Consider the following 23,463-nt stretch of genomic DNA (forward strand, 5'->3'; position numbering starts at 1 on the left):
CTTGGTCATTACTTATTTTCTTCTACTTGAAAACACCTCTATGTACAACTATTTGTTAGAACAATATCAGATTTGGTTGTGATGCCCTCGTAGCTAAATTGCCTCTTACCTTTCACTGTTCACACTTGAATATGAAGAATTGGCAATTAGATTATATAATGAGGGTTGGTGGCTGTTGTAGAACCATACTTTCACACAAGGCAATGCCTCTAGGGCTGTGTTAATATCAAATGTTGGATGGGGAAGCTGGGGGAGGGAGAAATAGACTCCATCACATATTTACAGGACAGTTAAAACCCATAATCACACTGCAGAGCATATAACATTGGAATGTTAATGGGAGTAATTCATAACTGTGAAGTCTAGACAACAACCTCTGTCTCTGTTATGTAGCTGATTACAGTGTCAGCTGTTCTTATGCAAGCATCAGACACATAGCTCCTTCAGCAGATTACAATTTTCTCCATCGTTGTACCTCAAGCTGCTATCAGTATTTCCCTGTGTTTTTGTACCTCACACCCTACTTTGTCACATTGATGATAGGAATTTTAAGTTAGAAGTAAAACACTGGAAGAGAACCAGCAGTGAGTTCTTCTTCCGATACTTTAGCCATAGTTTCAGTCTACAAAATTTAAAATGTAAAGTGCTGCACTCACTCAGTGGTCTAGGCAGCATTGGTGGAGGGAATGGATAGGTGACATTTCAGGCCAGGACACTTCTCAAGACTACTAGTTAATTAGATGAGAGTAGATAGATGAGCTTAGTTTACTAATCACAGGTAGATAGGGTAGTCAAAAAGGCTTTCCGCACCTTGGCGGCCATCAGTCAGAGTATTGAGTATAGAAGTTGGGTGATCATGTTGCAGTTGTATAAGACATTGGTGAGGCCACATTTAGAGTATTATGTTCAGCTTCAGTTACCATGTTATAGTAAAGATGTTATCAAGCTGGAAAGGGTGCAGAGAAAATTTAAGAGGATATTGCCAAGTCTCGGGGGGCTGAGCTATAGGGAGAGGTTGAGCAAGCTAGAACTTTAGTCTTTGGAGCACAGGATAATGAGGGATGGTCTTATAGAGGTGTACACGATCATGATTGGAAAATATATGGTAATTGCAATCTTTTACCCAGAGTAGGGGAATTGAGAATATATGGTGGATATATGGAACGAGCTGCTGGAGGAACTAGTTGAGGCAGGTACTATCATAACCTTTAAGAGGCTTCTGGACAGGTACGGATAGGAGTGTTTTAGAGGGATATGGGCAAAGGTGGGACTAGTATAGATTGAGCATGTTGGTCAGCATGGGCAAGTTGGGGTGAAGGGCCTGCTAACTATGACTATGTGTTTATTTTGGCATTATGTTCGGCACAGACATTGTGTGCTGAATGGCCTATTCCTGTACTGTATTTTCCTATGTTCTATTTCTATAGATCAAAGAAGATTCATACTTGTTAATGCCAGGGATCATGTAGGATCAATGGATACACAAAACCTTGTTGCTAAACCAAGTGGATCAAGTAGTGAGGTTGGATGGGATAAATTAACAAGTGAATGCTAATCTGAAATAATTTATGAATGATTGGACATCTGAAGGGAAAAGGTAAAATCAGATACAAATATGGAGAGAAATAAGCTGTAAAGGTTTGTTCTGTTTGCTGTCAATGTGGTGATTGAGTATCTACCAACAACTTGTAATTATATATTATTAAAACAGCAATCTGAAGTTTTTTAATTCAAGAGGGAGACCGTAGAAGAACAGGAAAGAGATGGCGATAAGCAAAGTTGAATGAAAGTATTAAAGGTGGAGAAGGGCTTTGGGTGAAAATGGTGGAAGGCTGATATGACTGAAGGTTGTGCCAAAAGAGGTAGAATTGGGAGGGATGAAGACCCACAATAGGCCAAGCTACAGAGGACAAAAACATGTTAAGGGCACGTTTCATAATATAATGGATTAATCTGTGAATGAGGGAGAGGATTTTAAATTTGGGGTGATTGATAGTAGATATGATTTTCAGTCAAGATTATGCAGGATAGGAGTTTTTGTAGGCATCAGGTTTTTGGCAAACTACAGTTTGTTTCTGATGGCACTCCCTACAGTCATGTAAAAGTAATGGGTAATGTAGGGTACACAGAAAAACTGGAGAAACTCAGCGGGTGCAGCAGCATCTATGGAGCGAAGGAAAAAGTCTACGTTTCGGGCCGAAATCCTTCTTCTTCATGTAGGTTATGTAGGGTAATGTAGGGTGTTCAGTTGGGATCAGGATATGGGTGTAAGTAGGCAGTCTAGCGGATTGACAGACCATGAAGCTCAGCTCAGAAGACCAGCACCAGAAACCTGAACTTTAAGAGCAACTTCTCTTCTAAGAAAGCAATTAGAAGGACGGCATCATAAAAAGGTATGGCCTTTTTAATTCCTCCATCTTGCTTCCTGCTCATTAAAGGGAAATTCTAGTGGTTCACATCTTGCTCAAACATGCAAGATTTGAACAACTAGGAGGCTGCTTCTTGCTGCATCCGCTACACTGTGAGGAAGGTTACAAGAAATGTGGGCAGAATGGATGTCCACTGAGGTAAAATAGAAATGTCAATGGCCTTACAATATTACAGATATTGTCAACTCAAAAATATGTCATAAGCATGAAGAAAATTGGGACAATGTGAGGTGAAACTAATGAATCCAGAAATTTTTAATAAGCCAAAACTTGTCATAAACATGACAACATTTGAGATAATGTGTGGTGAAAATAATGGATTCCGAAGGTTTAAAAGCCATGCAAGGCATGTTAGAAGTACATTGCCAGAATGTGCCAACACTTGTGCAGGGGCCTGCCATTTAAATACTCAGTTACACATGAGGACAAAGGCTCAGTAGATTGGGGATTGCCTTTGGCTGCTTAGTGATGGGAGGTCATAGTTATGATCTGTGAAATTCCACAGAATTGGCATTTAGATATGTATTACACGCTACTGAATGTCACATTTTGCTTCTGGAGAAGGAAGCTAAATTACAAAGTTCAGTGTTTACAAGTTAAACCATTGATCACATTTAACGATTGGCTAATGAAAACCATCGGTCAATGGTACAAAAAAACAGTACCATCATGTGATTAAATGTTGTTAATCGTTTTTTTAAACTATTGTAATGTAATTTCAGAACCATAACTAGATTTCCTCTAATAATTTTTAAATATATTCTTGTACTCATGTAATGAATTGTATTAAAATGGCCTGAGGATCAATCAAGTTTCCTCTGAGGAAAGCAAATAATATATAAACCATTGCATATGAAAGTAAAAGAAAGATATGAAAATTTGTAATGATACTGATGTAAAATATAATTAGGTTTATGATCAAGTTTTTGAATGAAGAAGTCTCCCAAATAACTGTTTAGTTTAGAGATACAGCGTTGAAACAGGCCCTTCGCGCACCGTATCCACAGTGATTGCTCGTACTCTCGTTCTATCCTATACACCAGGGAGAAACAGGGAGAATATTTCCATGCTATATCTCTAAACTAAACTAAACTGAGCTGCAAGAGGTCGGGGCTGGGAACTAAATATTCAAATGTGGACATGTGGAGTAGGTATGGATAGAACTAAGGAATTGTAAGGGTAAAAAGACATTAATGGGACATCTACAGGCCCACAAACAGTAGCCTGGACATAGGGCACAAGTTGAATCAGGAATTAAAATTGGCATGTAGCAAAAGTAATGCTGTGGTTGTTATGGGAGATTTCAACATGCAGGTAGACTGGGAAAATCAGGTTGGTACTGGACCCCAAGAAAGGGACTTTGTAGAGTGCCTTCGTGATGGATTTTCAGAGCAGCTTGTATTGGAGCCTACCAGGGAGAAGGCAATTCTGGATTTAGTGTTATGTAATGAACCAGATTTGATAAAGGACCTCGAGGTTAATGAGCCATTAGGAAATAGTGACCATAACATGGTCAGGTTTAATCTACAATTGGAGAGGGAGAAGGGTAGATTGCAGGTGTCAGTGTTATAGTTGAATAAAGGGGACTATGGGGCCATGAGGGAGGAGTTGGCCAAAGTTGACTAGAAAGATACACTAGCAGGGATGACAGTGGAACAAAAATAGCAGGTATTTCTAGGAATAATACAGAAGGTGCAGGATCAGTTCATTCCTAAGAGGAAGAAAGATTCCAAGGGGAATAAGGGGCGACTGTGGCTGGCAAGGTACGTCAGGGACAGTATAAAAATAAAAGAGAAGAAGTACAATGTAGCAAAGATGAGTGGAAAGCAAGAGGATTGGGTAATGTTTAAAGAGCAACAGGAGATAACTAATAAGACAATATGGGGAGAAATGATGAGGTACGAAGGTAAGCTAGCCAAGAATATAAAGCAGGATAGTAAAAGCTTCTTTAGGTATGTGAAGAGAAAAAAATTAGTTGGACCCTTGAAGACCGAAAAAGGTGAATTTATTATGGGGAACAAGGAAATGGCAGATGAGTTGAACAGGTATTTTGGATCCGTCTTCACAAAGGAGGACACAAACAATCTTCCTGATATAGTAGTGGCCAGAGGATCTGGGTGATGGAGGAACTGAAGGAAATCCACATTAGGCAAGAAATGGTGTTGGATGATAGACTGATGGGACTGAAGGCTGATAAATCCCCAGGGCCTGATGATCTGCATCCCAGGGTACTTAAGGAAGTGGCTCTAGAAATCATGGATGCATTGGTGATAATTTTCCAATGTTCTATAGACTCAGGATCAGTTACTGTGGAATGGAGGGTAGCTAATGTTATCCCACTTTTTAAGAAAGGCGGGAGAGAGAAAACAGGGAATTATAGACCAGTTAGCCTGACGTCGGTGGTGGGGAAGATGCTGGAGTCAATTATAAAAGATGAAGTAGCCACACATTTGGATAGCAGTAACAGGATCGGTCCGAGTCAGCATGGATTTACGAAAGGGAAATCATGCTTGACTAATCTTCTGGAATTTTTTGAAGATGTAACTAGGAAAATGGACAAGGGAGAGCCAGTGGATGTAGTGTACCTGGACTTTCAGAAAGCATTTGATAAGGTTCCACATAGGAGATTAGTGGGCAAAATTAGGGCACATGGTATTGGGGGTGGAGTGCTGACATGGATAGAAAATTGGTTGGCAGACAGGAAACAAAGAGTAGGGATTAACGGGTCCCTTTCAGAATGGCAGGCAGTGACTAGTGGGGTACCGCAAGTCTCAGTGCTGGGACCGCAGCTATTTACAATATACATCAATGATTTGGATGAAGGGATTCAAAGTAACATTAGCAAATTTGCAGATGACACAAAGCTGGGTGGCAGTGTGAACTGTGAGGAGGATGCAATGAGAATGCAGGGTGACTTGGACAGGTTGGGGGAGTGGGCAGATGCATGGCAGATGAAGTTTAATGTGGAGAAATGTGAGGTTATCCACTTTGGTAGCAAAAACAGGAAGGCAGATTACTATCTAAATGGCGTCAAGTTGGGAAAAGAATAAGTACAACGAGATCTGTACACTCGGTCCCCACCCCCATCCCAATTTCCAATTCAGTCTCCTACCCCTTATCCACCTCCAATGTAAATCCCCAACAGTGATTATTTTTCCCTAATTCGTCAGTATAAATGGTCACATGGCCAGAACTGATCTATGTTTTGCTTCCCCTGAGCTCTCCAGCAAAGCTGGCTTATTCTGTCACATGGACTGATTGGACTATGCCCACTGACCAACCTCCCAACAGAGCCTGGCTGTGAAAAGAAGTAGAGTTGCACATTACTGATTATAAATATATATTGGTCACTTGCCTCTTAGATTCTAGAATTAGTAGACAATTATCTCCATTGTAGTAAAATATCACAGGTGTTTCAGAGACCTATCAGACATAACATGATGGTGAGCCTCACATGGAAATTTTAAACAGAATGTAAAGTTTAAGACAATGAGATATGCCTGAAAAATAAGAGGGTCAAGCATCACAGTGATGTAATTAAAGTCAAGGATGCTTTTGAGAAAGGAACAGGAGAACTTGAATATCTTTCTCATTTGAAAGTGTTTCTTTCAGTTTCCTTGTGTACCAGGTAAACACAGCAGAAATGGAGAAATGCTCTCTTGAATTAATTGATAAATAGGCACAGAAATACAAGACTAAGTGTGTGAGCTCTCTCTAAATTCACTGGAATTTAGGATGAGAGGGAATCTCAAAGAAACATATATGATACTTAAGGGATTGGACAAGCGAGATGCAGGAAATTGTTCCCGATGTGGAAGCAGCACCCGGGGTCACAGTTAATCAATAAGGGGTAGGCCATTTAGGACTGAGATGAGGAAACCATTTTTCACCCAGTGGAATCTATGGAATTCTCTGCAACAGAAGATAGTGGAAGCCAATTCATTGGATGTTTTCAATAGAAAACATTCTTGGGCTAACAGAATCAAGGGTGGTGCTGGCTCGAAGGGCCAAATATCCTCCTCCTGCACCTATGTTCTATGTTTCTATGTTTGATGTAGAAAATCAGTGCTTGCTGCCCACTTACATTGCATTCAGAAAGTATTCAGACCCCTTCACTTTTTCCACATTTTGTTACGTTACAGCCTTATTCTAAAATAAGGCTACTATCTAAATAGCGTCAGGTTGGGAAAAGGGGAATGACAACGGGATCTGGGGGTCCTTGTACATCAGTCTATTAAAGTAAGCATGCAGGTATAGCAGGTAGTGAAGAAAGCGAATGGCATGTTGGCCTTTATAACAAGAGGCATCGAATATAGGAGCAAAGAGGTCCTTCTGCAGTTGTACAGAGCCCTAGTGAGACCACACCTGGAGTATTGTGTACAGTTTTGGTCCCTTAATTTGAGGTAGGACATTCTTGCTATTGAGGGAGTGCAGCGCAGGTTTACAAGGCTAATCACCGGGATGGCGGGACTGTCATATGCTGAGAGAATGGAGTTTAGAAGGATGAGAGGGAATCTCATTGAAACATATAAGATTGTTAAGGGCTTCGACACGCTAGAGGCAGGAAACATGTTCCCGACGTTGGGGGAGTCCAGAACCAGGTGCCTCTGTTTAAGAATAAGGGGTAAGCCATTTAGAACAGAGACAAGAAAACACTTTTTCTCACAGAGAGTGATGAGTCTGTGGAATTCTCTGCCTTAGAGGGCGGTGGAGGCAGGTTCTCTGAATGCTTTCAAGAGAGAGCTGAATAGGGCTCTTAAAGATAGCGGAGTCAGGGGATATGGGGAGAAGGCAGGAACGGGGTACTGATTGGGGATGATCAGCCATAATCACATTGAATGGCGGTGCTGGCTCGAAGGGCCGGATTGCCATACTCCTGCACCTATTGTCTATTGTCTACTGTCCAAAATGGATTAAAACATTTTTTTATCATCAATCTATACAAAATACCCCATAATAAAAAAGTGAAACAGGTGTTTAGAAAATTAATAACTGAAATATCACATTTACATAAGTATTCAGACCCTTCACAGTACTTTGTTGAGGCACCTTTGGCAGCGATTACAGCATCAAGTCTTCTTGGGTATGATACTACAAGCTTGGCACACCTGTATTTGTGTCATTTCTCCCATTCTTCTCTGCAGATCCTCAAGCTCTGCCAGGTTGGTTGGGAAGGGTCGATGCACAGCTATTTTCAGGTCCCTCCAGAGATATTCGATCAGGTTCAATTCCGGGCTCTGGCTGGGCCACTCAAAGGCATTCACATGTCATAAAGCCACTCCTGCGTTGTCTTGGTTGTGTGCTTAAGGTCGTTGTCCTGTTGGAAGGTGAACCTCTGCCCCACTCTGAGGTCCTGAAACCTCTGGAGCATTCCTTTTTCTTCAATTTCTGCTCTGACATGCACTGTCAACTGTGGGACTTGTGACTTCAAGCATGCAAAGGATATGCAACAAAATACTAAACATGACTAATTTAATTCATACGACATTGCTGTGTCCCAAACATTATGGTGGCCTGAAATGTGGAGACTATATATAAACACTGCTGTAATTTCTACATGGTGAAACCAAAATGTGTAAAAATACCCTTTACTAAAATCTGACAATATGCACTTGAACCACATGTGATTTTTTTCTATTACAAATCTCAAATTGTGGATTACAGAGGCAAATAAATAAATGGTGGATCTTTGTCCCAAACATTATGGCGGGCACTGTAAGTGTTATGTAGATATAAGTTAATTTGCTTCTCTCTTTCTCTTTTCTCTTTTCCCTCATGACCAGTTGAAGGATGTAGACCTTTATGGGCCTGTCCCACTTAAGCAATTTTTCAGCCGACTGCCAGAGACTGTCAAGTTGGCAGCAGTCGCCTGAAAAACCAGCAACTGGAACGGCGAATGTCAGAGACATACACACATCACACACAAACACATCGCTTCCTTCACACGCCCGTTATGCAGGCGGGGGGCAGGGCAAGCGGGGGAAGTGCTGTCTAAAATATTCACACGGTGCAAAGCCAAAGTGAAACAGCCACACACCGCATTGAACAGGAAGGTTGGCGCTGTAAAAAGAGGTTAAAACACAGTGTATGGTAAGTCCTTTAAAAGAGGGGCGGGAGAAGGGGGGAGAAGGATTGGAGACAACTTTTAAGAAGCCAGAGATACACGGCTCTAGGGCTCTGGTGAGACCACATCTGGAGTATTATGTCCAGTTTTAGTCTCCTAATTTGAGGAAGGACATCCTTGTGATTGAGGCAGTGCAGCGTAGGTTCACGAGATTGATCCCTGGGATGGCGGGACTGTCATATGAGAAAAGATTGAAAAGACTCGGCTTGCATTCACTGTAGTTTAGAAGGATGAGGGAGAATCTTATAGAAACATATAAAATTACAAAAAGGATTGGACAAGCTAGATGCAGGAAAAATGTTCCCAATGTTGGGCGAGTCCAGAGGTGCTGTTCCTCCAGTTTCCGGTGTTGCTCACTCTGGCAATGGAGGAGACTCAGGACAGAGAGGTCGGTTTGGGAATGGGAGGGGGAGTTGAAGTGCTGAGCCACCGGGAGTTCAGGTAGGTTATTGCGGACTGAGCGGAGGTGTTCGGCGAAACGATCACCCAACCTCCGCTTAGTCTCACCGATGTAAATCAGCTGACATCTAGAGCAGCGGATGCAGTAGATGAGGTTGGAGGAGATACAGGTGAACCTTTGTTGCACCTGGAACGACTGCTTGGGTCCTTGAATGGAGTCGAGGGGGGAGGTGAAGGGACAGGTGTTGCATTTCTTGCGGTTGCAACGAAAAGTGCCCGGGGAGGGGGTGGTACGGGAGGGAAGGGAAGAATTGACAAGGGAGTTGCGGAGGGAGCGGTCTTTGCGGAAGGCAGACATGGGGGGAGATGGGAAGATGTGGCGAGTGGTGGGGTCACGTTGGAGGTGGCGGAAATGGCGGAGGATTATTTGTTGCATTTGCTGGCTGGTGGGGTGAAAGGTGAGGACTAGGGGGACTCTGCCCTTGTTGCGAGTGCGGGGATGGGGAGAGAGAGCAGTGTTGCGGGGTATGGATGAGACCCTGGTGCGAGCCTCATCTATGGTGGCGGAGGGGAATCCCCGTTCCCTGAAGAGCGAGGACATTTCCGATGCCCTGATGTGGAATGTCTCATCGTGGGAACAGATGCGGCGTAGGCGGAGGAATTGGGAGTAGGGGATGGAGTCTTTACAGGGGGCAGGGTGGGAAGACGTGTAGTCCAGATAGCCATGTGAGTCAGTTGGTTTGTAGTGTCTGTCGGTCAGAAGTCTGTCCCCTGCGATGGATTTAATATTACCAGTCAGTTATCCTTGGTTTTGATAACTACTGCTTACTTTTTTTTTCCAAACGAGCCAATGAAATTCACCAGTCAGCACTGGCTACAACCTACGAGAACCTCCGCGAACCTTCGACCACCTGACAATCCATTATGACCTCCTGGCGACCCTCCTATGGCTCGAGAATTCTCGCTACTCGCCATGGCGGCTTCATTCTAGTTGCCGCTAATTTTTCAACATGTTGAAAAATTCACAGTGACCATAATGAGGCCGCGACTAGTTCCCAGAATGTGAGAACTCCTCACGACCATGTGGCGACTGCATAGTCTCCTGCAGTCGCCTAAAATGTCGGGCAAGCCCATTAGTATATCATTCTCCTAATTTAGTTTACTTAAGAAAATGGTTTGTGCTGAAATGGTGATATTTCGTTAATGTGTATATCCAAAGTGGATTTAGATGAGTTTAAATAAAACTCTGTTATTTTACCCTGAACAGGTCTACAATATTTGCACTTAACTAATTGGGCTGTTGGAGGGAGCTGATGGCAAAATATTGTCATCACCATCCTGGTCATCCCAGCTATTACTCCCCATTAAATTCACAATGCAACTTTGAAACAACACAATAATGTAATTTACTTTCTATTTTAAAACATGGGGTTAGTTCCATGAACCACATAATTCTTCTTTACATGGGCATAGTCGGAAGGCAGCACTCACCAGCACACAAGATAAGCAGGGCCCATGAGGACTAGCAGTCATTTGATGCAGATTATGTTTTTATGTGTTAGGAGATTCTGAAGAACAGGGGGGGGAGGGGGGGGGGGGGGGGGGGGGGGGGGGGGGGGGGGGGGGCAGAACAGATCTGGGAATGATAACTGGGCCTGCCTGAATCCACGCCAACTCTGGAGTCTCCGTAAAGTCGCAGAATTTAGAGTATTTTAAGTCAAGGCCCGGTTTGGCCAAATTGGTGCGCACCTCTTGATGCCCTTTTGTAATTCTAAACGTGGTGGTTAATGAATTCAAGGAGACCTTGTTTACATTATTAACCACTGGCTCCTCTGGACTGAGGTCTCGTGTGGATGTCATTTGTAGCAAGTATCAGAACCGCACTTTTTCACAATAGTTCTTGCAATGCTGGAGTGTAAATGTCAGGTAATGAGCTGTGATGGTATGTACGGTATTGTTTTAAGAAAATAGAATTGCATTGACTTTGAAGATCTTGCATCATTAGATTCTTTAATTATAAAGCTACATAAACATTATGAATTGCATTAGTATAGAATTTGAACATTTTCAGTCCATTCTATTGTCACCCCAAGGCATTTAGGTAGGTTTATAGAGACACCAGTCGGATTGCAAATGTCACATTATGCTCAAGATTTTAAAGTGTGATTTTTTTGTTGTAAAATTTTGTAGCGTTGGTATTGTGTATGCAGCTATACAAAGAGTGGACAGAGAGACACATGTACAGGCTTGTTTTTGCTGATGATCAAGTGATAATTCCCCATCTCTTTGAAGTACATATTACATATTAGTTCCACTAGATTGAGTGGAAGAGCTCTTGATTTAAATTTATGAATTATCTGAAGTAATATCTTGTGAATAATAATTTTCACTATGTCCCCTATTACATTGCCTTGACATCGCTGTCAATTAAAAATGCAGGCTAAGTTTATGTTCTTTTTATGTGTAGGAAGGAACTGCAGATGATGGTTTACACCAAAGATAGACACAAAATGCTAGAGTAACTCAGCGGGACAGGCAACATCTCTGGATAGAAGGAATGGGTGACGTTTCAGTCGAGACCCTTCTTCAAAAGAAGTCCGGAGAATGGTCTCAACCCGAAACGTCACCCATTCCTTCTATCCAGAGATGCTGCCTGTCCCGCTGAGTTACTCCAGCATTTTGTGTCTATTTACGTTCTTTTTAGTTCATTCACTTTTTAGTCCTGGTCTTGTTGACTGGCTTTCTCTTTATCTCTTGCTCTAGTAACTAGTAAACTATGTGTATATAATTAAAGAATGCAAATCATAACATATCTTGTGAGCATTTTTAGAGTGATCTTAAGAGCTAACGCCCGACTCCCCTTTTCCCCCTATTTTTCAGGCTTAAGTGAAAATAAAAAACAGAAGCTAGTTGTGCTATTATGAAGTCTGAAGCCTTGCTGCTATATTTTTCACTACTACATTTTGTTGGGGCTGGTTTCCCTGAAGATTCTGAACCTATCAGTATTGCACATGGCAACTGTAAGTATTCAAGCAACATTTCTCATTTGTTGAACAGTGGAGAGAAGTTTGAAAAATGATGCTTCTGTTGCAGCTTGATAAATGCCTCTACACAGGATAGTTAAAAAAAAAAAAGTAATTTCCTCGCAAGCAAGAATTTTTAGCTTGTGACAGAATTACTGTCCCTGCTGACTTGTAACAAGGATTATAGGAATGAGCACTCGTGAAATCTGCTGTGATACTGCTTTACTGCCTTAGGGTACAAAAATGAACTAATGGGCTAAGTGTGGGAATTGTAAATCAGGCAGATTGCATTAACTTGGTTAAATTATTTGTTTCTTAACAGATACAAAACAATATCCGGTATTTTTGGGTCACAAGCCAGGACGAAATAACACACAAAGGCATAAACTGGACATTCAGCTGATTGTGAAAATGAATCGAACGCTCTACATTGCTGCTAGGTCAGTATTATTTTGTATATTTGTCAACACCTACACACAATTCACAGACCAACGCTCTCAATTCAAGTCTCCCAATTCAAAATAAGTGGCTCTGGCTGCTTGTGCGATATAAAGAACTGATTGTGTTGAGTGCTGAGTTTGTACCAGCTTTGTGCTCTGCAGAAGAAGGCAATGGTTTTGCCTCAGTTCTCAGTCCATATATTATGGCGTAAGAAGGAACAGCAGATGCTGGTTTACACCGCAGATAGACACAAAATGCTGGAATAGCTCAGCGAGTCAGGCAGCATTTCTGGAGAAAAGGAATAGGTGACGTTTCGGGTCGAGACCCTTCATCAAACCGTTTGTCTGATGAAGAGTCTCAACCTGAAATGGCATCTCTTCCTTTTCTCCAGATATGCTACAAGGATATACAAGGATTATGGGAATCGAATCAACAATTCCACGTATTTTTCCATGTATATTTAGGTTTGTTTAGAGATACAGCACAGAAACAGGCCCTTCGTCCCAACCGATTCTGCACCGACCAGCGATCCCCATACACGAACACTATCCTACACACACTTGGGACAATTTACAATTATACCAAGCCAATTAACCTACAGACCTGTATGTGTTTGGAGTGTGGGAGGAAACCGGAGCTCCTGGAGAAAACCCACGCTTTTTTAAAATACCCCCACTTCTCCAGCTTCTGGTGAACTCAGTGGACTTTAGCTGAAAGCAGTGCAACATCATGAACAAACTTGCACAAACTTCCTTTAGGTTGTTGCCTATAATCTACATTTTATGGCCCAAAATTGGAAAAGAATGATCATTAGCCTGCTGTCTTTATATCCCTGCACATAATATAAATTAGGTATGTGCACTTTTTTATTTTCCTTTTAAATGCAACAAGCATGCACTCCAATGTTATAAAAAGTCACTCTTGGAAATGTTTTGGAAAAATGTTAGTATTTCCTTTTGCTCATAACCCCAGCGATGATGAGAAACATGGCAACACTTCAGTTGCAAAGCTAAAAATAACGGTGATTCATAAATCCCTCCTCCCCACTGAAACATCAAGTTTCATCAAGACATTTCCCTGTTAATTGATGATACATTTGTACACTTGTATACATAAAGGGAACATGTGAAAGTTAGTTTTGCTCATTGGCATTAATTTACTCTCTGAGAGAAAATGATTGAAATTAAGCTCAATTTTGAACTGGAGATTTATAACATTTACTATATTTAGTAAATGTTATAATTTATTTGCATTGCACGGCTAAAAAGACGTTAAAACCAAAATGGATGGAAGGATAACATATAATTCATCCGTCACCAAATTGTTAACCAGGTTCATGAACCTGCCTCTGACAGTCTCAAAGGGTCTATTTTGATTTTAAAGTCAATGGCATGGTTTTCAATTGCATGGTTCTTGATTTTAAGTACAGATTTGGGGATTGTGGCACCGGGAGTAATCAGAATCTTGAGGTGAGGAATTGGGAGGCAGCAAGTTGTGTCTGGGTCAGGCTTGGGGGTGTGATAGGGCCATGGTGAATGTGTGACGTGCAGCCTAGGGCAAAAGGTCATGGGTCAGCAATACAACAGGGAAGGATGCGGCATAGATGGATAGGGATGGGGTTAAGACAGAGCAACATCTATTTGTCGATGCAGGTACAACCTTTAAGAAACATTTAGATGGGCACATGGATAGAATAGGTTTAGAGTGCTATGGGCCAAATGCAGGTAAATGAGACTTGTGTAGATGGGGCATGTTGGTCAGCATGGACAAGTTGGACCGAAGGACCTGGTTCCACACTTTAGGAATCCATGACTCTATACGTAATCTGCAACAGGTTACTGATGTTGGACACCATGATCTAGAGACTCCTCAAGCAGTTCCCTTTCATGAATCTGGCGAAGGCAGGAGAATTGGGTTGAAAGGAAGAGATAGATCAGCTATGATTGAATGGCAGAGTAGGGCCATGATGGGCCGAATGGACTAATTCTGCTCCTGGACCTTGTGAGTGTATGAATGACAAATCAGGACTTACAGGTGCGCCATTGGTCTAATTTTGCTCAGGATTGTCCAACATTGTCCACCATCCATGCCGATATTTATTAATGAAGCAGTGAGAATGTGAATGTCTGGTTGCCGCCGGGCTTTAACATCAAATGCTTCAAGGACTGGGAAGGTAAATCGTGGTCTTGGTAATCTATGGAGTAATTCTAGGATTTTATATACTGTATATTTTTTTATAGAAGATATGCAGACAGGTCAGAATCCTCCTTTAGTTCCTTACCTTAAAATACCACTAGCTGCTAAATAGGGGCATTGCACATAGAGTGATACAGTGTGGAAACAGGCCATTCGGCCCAACTTGCCCACACCAGCCAACAATGTCCCAGCTACACTAGTCCCACTTGCTTGCGCTTGGTCCAAAATCCCACTGGCTTCCATGTATGGTCTAACCTTAAAAAGTCCTCAAACCTCCTCTGGCAACTTGTCTTTCCATGTATCTGTCTAGCGAACATATAACCATAAACAAGGCCATTTCTACAATGCCGAACAAATTTTTTAGTCCCCTTAGACTCTGCACTACCCTCCTCATATGCTATCCAACTTGTTTTTAAATGATACCAATGAACCTGCCTCCACCACTTCCACTGGAAGCTCATTCCACACCGCTACCACTCTCTGAGTAAAGAAGTTCCCCCTCATATTACCCTAAACTTCTGTCCCTTCTCTCGTGTTCCCTTTTAAATCCCTATTCTCAAAGGGAAAAGCTTGTCACATCAACTTGATCCCTCTCATCTGACCTCTCTGGTCCTCGATTAACTTATTCCCCTACTGTGGGAATACGCCCATCTTTAGTGTGAAAAAATTACCTCTCGTGTTCCTTTTAAATAATTTCCCCTTCACCTTGATTCTCTGATCCTCTGGTCCTCGATTCCCCTACTGTGGGAAAAAAAAACTCTGTGCATCTACCCGATCTATTCCTCTCATTATTTTGTATACCTCCATACGATCTCCCCTCATCCTCCTGCGCTCAATGGAATAGAGACCCAGCCTATTCAACCTCTCCCTATAGCTCACCCCCTCTAGTCACATAAATCTTTCTGAACCCTTTCAAGCTTAACAATATCTTTCCTATAACATGGTGCCCAGAACTGAACACAATATTCTAAATGCGGTCTCACCAATGTCTTATACAACTGTAACATGACCTCCAACTTCTATACTCATTACTCTGACTGATGAAGGCCAAAGTGCCAAAAGCCTTTTGCCCACCTTATCTACCTGCGACTCGACCTTCAAGGAACCATGCACCTGTACTCCTAGATCCTTCTGCTCTACAACACCACCCAGAGGCCTACCATTTACTGTGTACGTCCTGCCCATGTTCGATGTTCCAAAATGCAACACCTCACATTTCTCTGTATTCAATTTCATCCGCCCACCTGGCCAATCGATTCAGATCCTGCTGCAATTGTTCACAACCATCTTCACTATCTGCAAAACCTCTAAGTTTTGTATCAGCAAACTTGCTAACCTTGCCCTGTATCATTGATGTACATGACAATAGACAATAGACGGTAGACAAAATTGCTGGAGAAACTCAGCGGGTGCGGCAGCATCTATGGATCGAAGGAAATAGGCAATGTTTCGGGCCGAAACGCTGCTTTAGACCCGAAATGTTGCCTATTTCCTTCGCTCCATAGATGCTGCCGCACCCGCTGAGTTTCTCCAGCAATTTTGTCTACCTTCAATTCTCCAGCATCTGCAGTTCCTTCTTGAACAATAGGCAATAGGTGCAGGAATAGGCCATTCGGCCCTTTGGGCCAGCACTGCCATACAATGTGATCATGACTGATCATCCCCTATCAGTACCCCGTTCCTGCCTTCTCCCCAAATCCCCTGACTCCGCTATCTTTAAGAGCCCTATGTAGCTCTCTCTCAAAAGTATCCAGAGAACCTGCCTCCACCGCCCTCTGAGGCAGAGAATTCCACAGACTCACAACTCTCTGTCTGAAAAAGTGTTTCCTCATCTCCATTCTGAATGGCTTACCCCTTATTCTTAAACTGTGGCCCCTGGTTCTGGACTCCCCCAACATCGGGAACATGTTTCCTGCCTCTAGCATGTCCAAACCCTCAATAATCTTATATGTTTCAATAAGATCCCCTCACATCCTTCTATATTCCAGAGTATACAAGCCCAGCTGCTCCATTCTCTCAGCATATGACAGTCCCGCCATCCCGGGAATTATCTTTGTCAACCTACTCTGCACTCCCTCAATAGCAAGATTGTCCTTCCTCAAATTAGGGGACCAAAACTGCACACAATACTCCAGGTGTGGTCTCACTGGGGCCCTGTCCAACTGCAGAAGGACCTCTTCGCTCCTATACTCAACTCCTCTTGTTATGAAGGCCAACATGCCATTCGCTTTCTTCACTGCCTGCTGTACCTGCATGCTTACTTTCATTGACTGATGAACAAGGACCCCCAGATCCTGTTGTACTTCCCCTTTTCCCAATTTGACACCATTTAGATAATAATCTGCCTTCCTGTTTTTGCTACCAAAGTGGATAATCTCACATTTATCCACATTAAACTGCATCTGCCATGCATCTGCCCACTCACCCAACCTGTCCAAGTCACCCTGCATTCTCATAGTATCCTCTTCACAGTTCACACTGCCACCCAGCTTTGTGTCATCTGCAAATTTGCTAATGTTACTTTGAATCCCTTCATCTAAATCATGAATGTATATTGTAAATAGCTGCGGTCCCAGCACCGAGCCTTGCGGCACCCCACTAGTCACTGCCTGCCATTGTGAAAGGGACCCGTTAATCCCTACTCTTTGTTTCCTGACTGCCAACCAATTTTCTATCCATGACAAACAGTAATGGGCCCAGCACCGAACACTAAGGCACACCACTAGTCATAGGCATTCAGTCTGAGAAGCAACCTTCCACCATTACCCTCTGCTTCCTTCCATGGCGCCAATTTGCTATCCATTCAGCTATATCTCCTTGGATCCCATGCGATCTAACCTTCAGGAGCAGCCTACCATGAGGAAACTTGTCGAACGCCTTACTGAAGTCCATGTACACCACATCTACAGCTCTGCCATCATCAACCTTTTTGGTCACGTCTTCAAGAAAAATCAATCAGATTTGTGAGACACGACCTCCCACGTGCATGAAAGAACTGGTCAAATCTCTTCAAATTCTGTTATAAAAGCATGCCAGGGTTTTGAATTACCCATTGAAGTTGTTTATGTTTCATCTACAAAGGTTTGGAGTGAACAGTGTGTTTAGCATGTCTGTTGGAGAGAAGAACTGTGCCATTCTTATCTAAAATTAAACCAAAATTGAGTGGCACAATTCAGTCTGCCCAATTTCACCTGCTCCTATTCCTCCTCTTAAGGGCTGCCTGACATATCATTGCACAGGTAGCAGCAGTTCCTTCCAGGATCTTGCCAAAGTGATAACATTTTATATATGACAGTGATAGGGACCCAAATAATGTCCTCTTCTCTTTCCCCTGGCCTCTGCCCTTGCTGCCCATCGTCAGCCATCCCAACAATGCTGTTGCTAAAGATAGACACAAACTGCTGGAATAACCCAATGGGTCTGGCAGCATCTCTGGAGAAAATGGTTTGGTGATGTTTTGGGTCAGGACCCTTATTCAGACTAATTTGAGTGAGGAGAGGGGGGGAAAAAAACTGTAAGCAAACAAAAAAAAAACAGGACAAATTGGGGCCAGCAACAGATGATCTCAGGCAAGGAGGTTCCTTGATAGGCTGCCTGGTGGCTAGAGAAAAGTGTGAGCCCAAGAGGGGTACATGGTTACATGAGGGAGGGAGATGTTTGTAGAAGTACAAGCATACAAGCAGAGTATCAGATGCTGAGGTGCTGCTTGTGTATGGCCTCACTCTGCAGAGGAGGAGGCTGAGAACAGACTTGTTAGTAATGGAAGAGAAATTAAAATGACCAGCAACGACTCCTTGCATCTATCTCCAACTATCATTTACTAGTTTTGCCCCACCTCTTCCCCTCACATCTTTTTACCAGCTATCTCTCCTCTCCTTCATCGATCTGAAGAAGGGACCCAACCCCCATTGTTGTCTGTCCATTTCCCCCCACAGGTGCTGTCTGACCCACTCACTGACTCTTCCAGCAGTATGTTTTTAAATGACTTTAGAGATACAACATGGAAACAGCCCCTTTGGCCCACCAAGTCTACGCCGACCAGCTATCACCCTGTACACTAGTACTATCCTACACAGTAGGGATAATTTACAGAAGCCAATTAATCTACAAATCTGATCTGTAGAGTGTGGGGGGAAACCAGAGCACCCGGAGAAAACCCATGCAGTCATAGGAAGAATGTACAAACTCCGTACAGACAGCACCCGTAGTCAGGATCGAACCTGGATCTCCAGCTCTGTAAGGCAAAAACTCTACTGCTGCACCACTGTATTGCCCCGATGCTAGTTCGAACTGGATAGCTGACTACACTGACTAGATTGACTACACTGAGGTGGTCTGCCACTGCAGATGTGAGAGCTGCAGATTGCTGTGCCTGAAACCAACTGTAACTAAATTGTACATTGGAACCATTGAAATGATTTCTCAGTGTACATTGGAACCATTGAAATGATTTCTCAGTAGGAGTGTGCACGGACATCCGTTTAATGGGACCTAAAAAAGAAAGCAAGGAAATGTGTTCAGCAGACCAAGCTAACTACACTCTTCGCTCCCCAGCAAGCCTGCCTGCCTATTCTGTTCCCTCAGTGGGAATGCGTGCAGAAGAATTTAAAAATAGCCTTGCACCTGATGTGTTAATGGTTTTCCTCTGTAGGAAGATTGGTGGGTATTTGTAAAGAAAGTGCCGGTCTCAGCAATATGTAAGCAATCTGACTTTTCTGTTAGGAGAATTTAGCAAATACAATGGGCTATTTGTCTGTGTATCCTTTTGAATGAGTGGAAATGCATGAGGCTGAAAGCATGATTTAAATTACTTGGGCGATTGTAGATGTCACCATTTAATTTTAACTTTCAGAATAAAGAAACTTACCACTTTGAGTGTGTCCTTGTCAAGTATAAACAGTGTTTTATTTATTACTTAAAGTCAAACGATACAGCCTTGCTAAGGTTTCACATAAAGGATATATGCAAGGGTGAATTTTAAAACTGCACAGCCAATGGTTTCAAATTTGCTGTTAGTCTTCCTTTCAGGTTGGTGTCCTGTGTTCACCTCTCCGTGTACAATTACATTAAGGAGATCTAATAGTACTTGTCAGTGTTCTGTGTCAGAAAGAACTAATGTGCTGTAGCTCTGAAATTGCATCTTTGGCTATTCAGTATGTGATGCACCAGCATATATTGGACCCCTAGTCCTACAATTACATTGGTAGAAATGATGTTATCAGCAAAGACTTTGTTTAACCTACAGAGGTTAGCATATAAACCTTCCAGGATGTTCTAGCATTTTGCAATTTGCCTAATTAGAGCATTTAGAATGTTTGATTCTATCTACGTAGATTGGAAAAAGAGGCTGTAAAAAAATGTAGGAACATACTTTAAAAGTGTACTTCTGCTATAAATCTGAACTAATGAGATACAGAGCATCTATTGAATCATTAATAATCACAAATATGTTATTTTATTCGATAAAATGGGAGTTTAAGAAACTCATTATAGTTCACAATGAATGTTATAAATATAAAATAATTGTAATATTGAATATTAGTCATAGCACAATCGCACTGCACAGGAACAGGCCCTTTTATCCACCAGGTCAGTGCAGGGGATCGACAGCCTGTCTAAACTTATCCCATTTCCCAGCAATCAGCCTACAGCCTTCTGTGCAACAGCATTTCAATTGCTTCTCTAAATACTTCCTAAATGTTGTGAGAGTACTTGCCTCTGTCAGGCAGCGAATTCCAGGTTTCAACCATACACTGAGTGCGAAACATACTTCCTCAAGTTCCCCAGCTCTCTTTTCCCTTATCTTGGAGCAGCTGGGCTTGTGCACTCTGGAGTTTAGAAGGATAACAGGGTATCTCATTGAAACATATAAGATTGTGAAGGTTTTGGACACGCTAGAGGCAGGAAACATGTTCCCGATGTTGGGGGAGTCCAGAACCAGGTGCCACAGTTTAAGAATCAGGAGTAAGCCATTTAGAACGGAGACGAGGAAACACTTTTTCTCACAGAGAGTGGTGAGTCTGTGGAACTCTCTGCCTTAGAGGGCGGTGGAGGCAGATTCTCTGGATGCTTTCAAGAGAGAGCTGGATAAGGCTCTTAAAAATAGCGGAGTCAGGGGATACAGGGAGAAGGCAGGAACGGGGTACTGATTGGGTACCCCGCTCGAAGGGCCGACTGGCCTACTCCTGCACCTATTGTCTATTGTCTATTGTCTATCTTAAACTATGCCATCTCATCATCGACACCTCAACAGAGAGGGACATTTTCTCACTACCTACCTTATGCTTCTTCTTCATAATTCTATGTACCTCATTCAGGTCTCGTGTCAGCCTTCTCTGCTCCAGCCAAAATGAACCTCTCATTTAATCTATTCAATCTCTCCTCAACACCCAAATGATCCATCCCAGACAAAATCCTGGCGAATCTCCATTGTCACTACCTTTGAAGATGCTTGAACCTGTATACCGGGCCCTCTGCCCCTCAGTAAATTTATGGATTGCCCAATAATTTTTAACTGCCTACTTTTTCTGCGCTCCTCATAATTACATATCTGAATCTTATTAGAATTCCCTAAATGCATCAACTACTATTTCCAGGGTTAAGTTCCATCTGCCATTTCTCTTTCCCTGATACCCAATTGCAATTGTTCTGTAACTGAAAACTACCCTCAACACTCTCACAGTCAACTGTCCTTTAAAAGGGCAGTTCATTTTCAATGCTTCATTTCATATCTGCTTCCAAAGAATTGGTTTGCATCGTGATACACTGGAGACTGAGGTTCCATCTTGACTATGGGTGCTGTCTCTGTGGAGTTTGCATGTTGTCCCTGTGGTATTTCACAGAGTGCTCCGGTTTCCTTCCACATTCCAGAGAAGTGCAGGTTTGTAAGTTATTTGGCTTCTGTAAATTGCCCCTAGTGCGTAAGATGTGAAACTGAAATAAATAGAACTAGTATATTGGTTTTCAATGATCGGTGTGGATTTGGTGGGCGGAAGGACCTGTTTCCACACTGTATCTCTAAACTACCCTACACATTATTGGTGCCCCAAACTAAGGCATTACATGCTCTCATTCATTTGAAGGCTGTGGTGATGAGTATAGATATTTTAATCCCTAACAGAAGAATGGGTGGAGCAGAGGAATTAGGGCAGAAGATGATCGTGTCCTCGCCTGGTGTACAAATGGCCAGTGCTAGGCAATGGCAGCTGTCGGCAGAATCCCTGGACAGATCTGGGCTCTCACCTGTCCTGCTCGTTCAGCAAAGAGCTACTGGGAAAACAATTTGCTCTATTTTATGAATAATCTATTGACCAAAGTCTTTACTAATGCATCAGTAATAGTTGTATTATTATGTGGTGAAGCATTTAAAATTGAATGATTTGCTCTTCCCGACTTGCTGTCTGTTTAGTGTGATAAGATTCTACACACTATGCTTGAAGCCTGAAATGAACATGTCGATGTTTTGTTCTAATTATAGAGACCACATTTACACCGTTGAACTGGATACGTCATTCAAAGAGCAGATTAATTTTAACAAAGTAAGTTGCATGTATTTTCTTTGGTGCTGTGATGCTGCTGTCACCATTTAAACATAAGACTGCATGCAGAACCCAGATAAGACTTAACTACTGTCATTTAGAAAATAAAAATTGGCAGTGAAGTGTGTGGTAAACAGGCACTGCAATTTTTTTAAAATAAAGGCAGAAATTGCTGGAAATACTCAGCAGATCGAGTAGCATCTATGGAAAGAGAATTTACATTTCAGGTCAAAGACCATCAGAACTGGAAAAGGGAGAAATCAGATTGGTTTTACATTGTACCAGAGGAAAATATTTTGGTTAAGAATATTTTGATATAAATCTACATTCATTTTCAAAGTACCATTCTCATTAGTTCTCAATATGGGAAAGCTTGATTCAGGTGACTGTGTTTTACAATGAGTTTATTTCCAACGGTTTTGAATGAAATGGGTCTCATGTATCATAACAAACCTGTGAAAAAAATTACCAGGCATATGTTAGTCAGATTTGTTTTCACAATTAAATAATTCATTAGTTATCGCATAAAGCTAACATTTTGAACTGTTACATTATTTTTTATTGTTTTTAAAAGCTAGTAATCCAATGGAAATTAAATCTCATTACAATGGAAACCTCTGCAGTCATTCAGTCATCTGCAGTAAATCACATGGTTACGGTGAATCAATGTAGTAAATCCATTAACATGTCAAAAAAAAGTCTATAGCCTCCTGTAGCATTTGCTGCAATGATTGAAAGTAAAAAATATATATTTAAAACATAGAACAATACAGCAAAGGAATAGGTATTGGCCACAATGTATGTACTGAACGTAATGCAAAGTTAAATTCTCATCTTCTTACAGGTGATCCATATCTCTCCATATCTATGCACCTACGTAAATGCCCTTAAAAGCCACTATCCCTGGCAATGCATTCGAGGTAGCTACCACTCTCTGTATAAAGAAAACTTGCCCTGCAAATGTCCTTTAAACTTTTCCCCTTGGACTAAAGCAAGTCCAAAATGTCCAAAAACATGGTTTAGCTTCAGTTTATAGCTTCTAGTTGTTCACATTTCCACCCCGGGAGAAAGGTTCTGACTGTCAACCCTCTGAATGACTTTTATAATTTTACATACTCCTGTCGGGTCTCCTGTACTCCTGATGCTCAAAGGAAAACAATCCAAGTTTGTCCAACCTCCTTATAGTTAATACCTTCTAATCCAGGCAGCCACCTTGTGCATCCCTTATACATCATCTTCTGAATTTGTCCTTAGATGGTGCCTTCAGAGTGATAGTGGTGGCAAGGTGAAGCAGCAGCTGGTGCTGCTATTGC

At 42.1% G+C, this 23,463-nt stretch overlaps 1 protein-coding gene across 10 annotated transcripts in view; it reads left to right on the forward strand.

Annotated features, from left to right (window-relative positions):
- The window catches only part of sema6a (sema domain, transmembrane domain (TM), and cytoplasmic domain, (semaphorin) 6A), a 105,947-nt gene that overhangs the window by 35,607 nt on the left and 46,877 nt on the right, over positions 1-23,463 (forward strand). For all 10 annotated transcript variants that reach the window (XM_055633155.1, XM_055633154.1, XM_055633150.1 and 7 more), the window contains exons 2-4: positions 11,833-11,972; positions 12,298-12,415; positions 22,090-22,150. In XM_055633155.1, coding sequence (XP_055489130.1) covers positions 11,873-11,972; positions 12,298-12,415; positions 22,090-22,150 — 279 coding nt within the window. In that variant the 5' untranslated portion in view covers positions 11,833-11,872. The remainder of the gene's footprint in view (positions 1-11,832; positions 11,973-12,297; positions 12,416-22,089; positions 22,151-23,463) is intronic.

Source organism: Leucoraja erinacea, chromosome 3 (assembly GCF_028641065.1).
Source record: "Leucoraja erinacea ecotype New England chromosome 3, Leri_hhj_1, whole genome shotgun sequence".
Lineage (NCBI taxonomy): Eukaryota > Metazoa > Chordata > Chondrichthyes > Rajiformes > Rajidae > Leucoraja > Leucoraja erinaceus.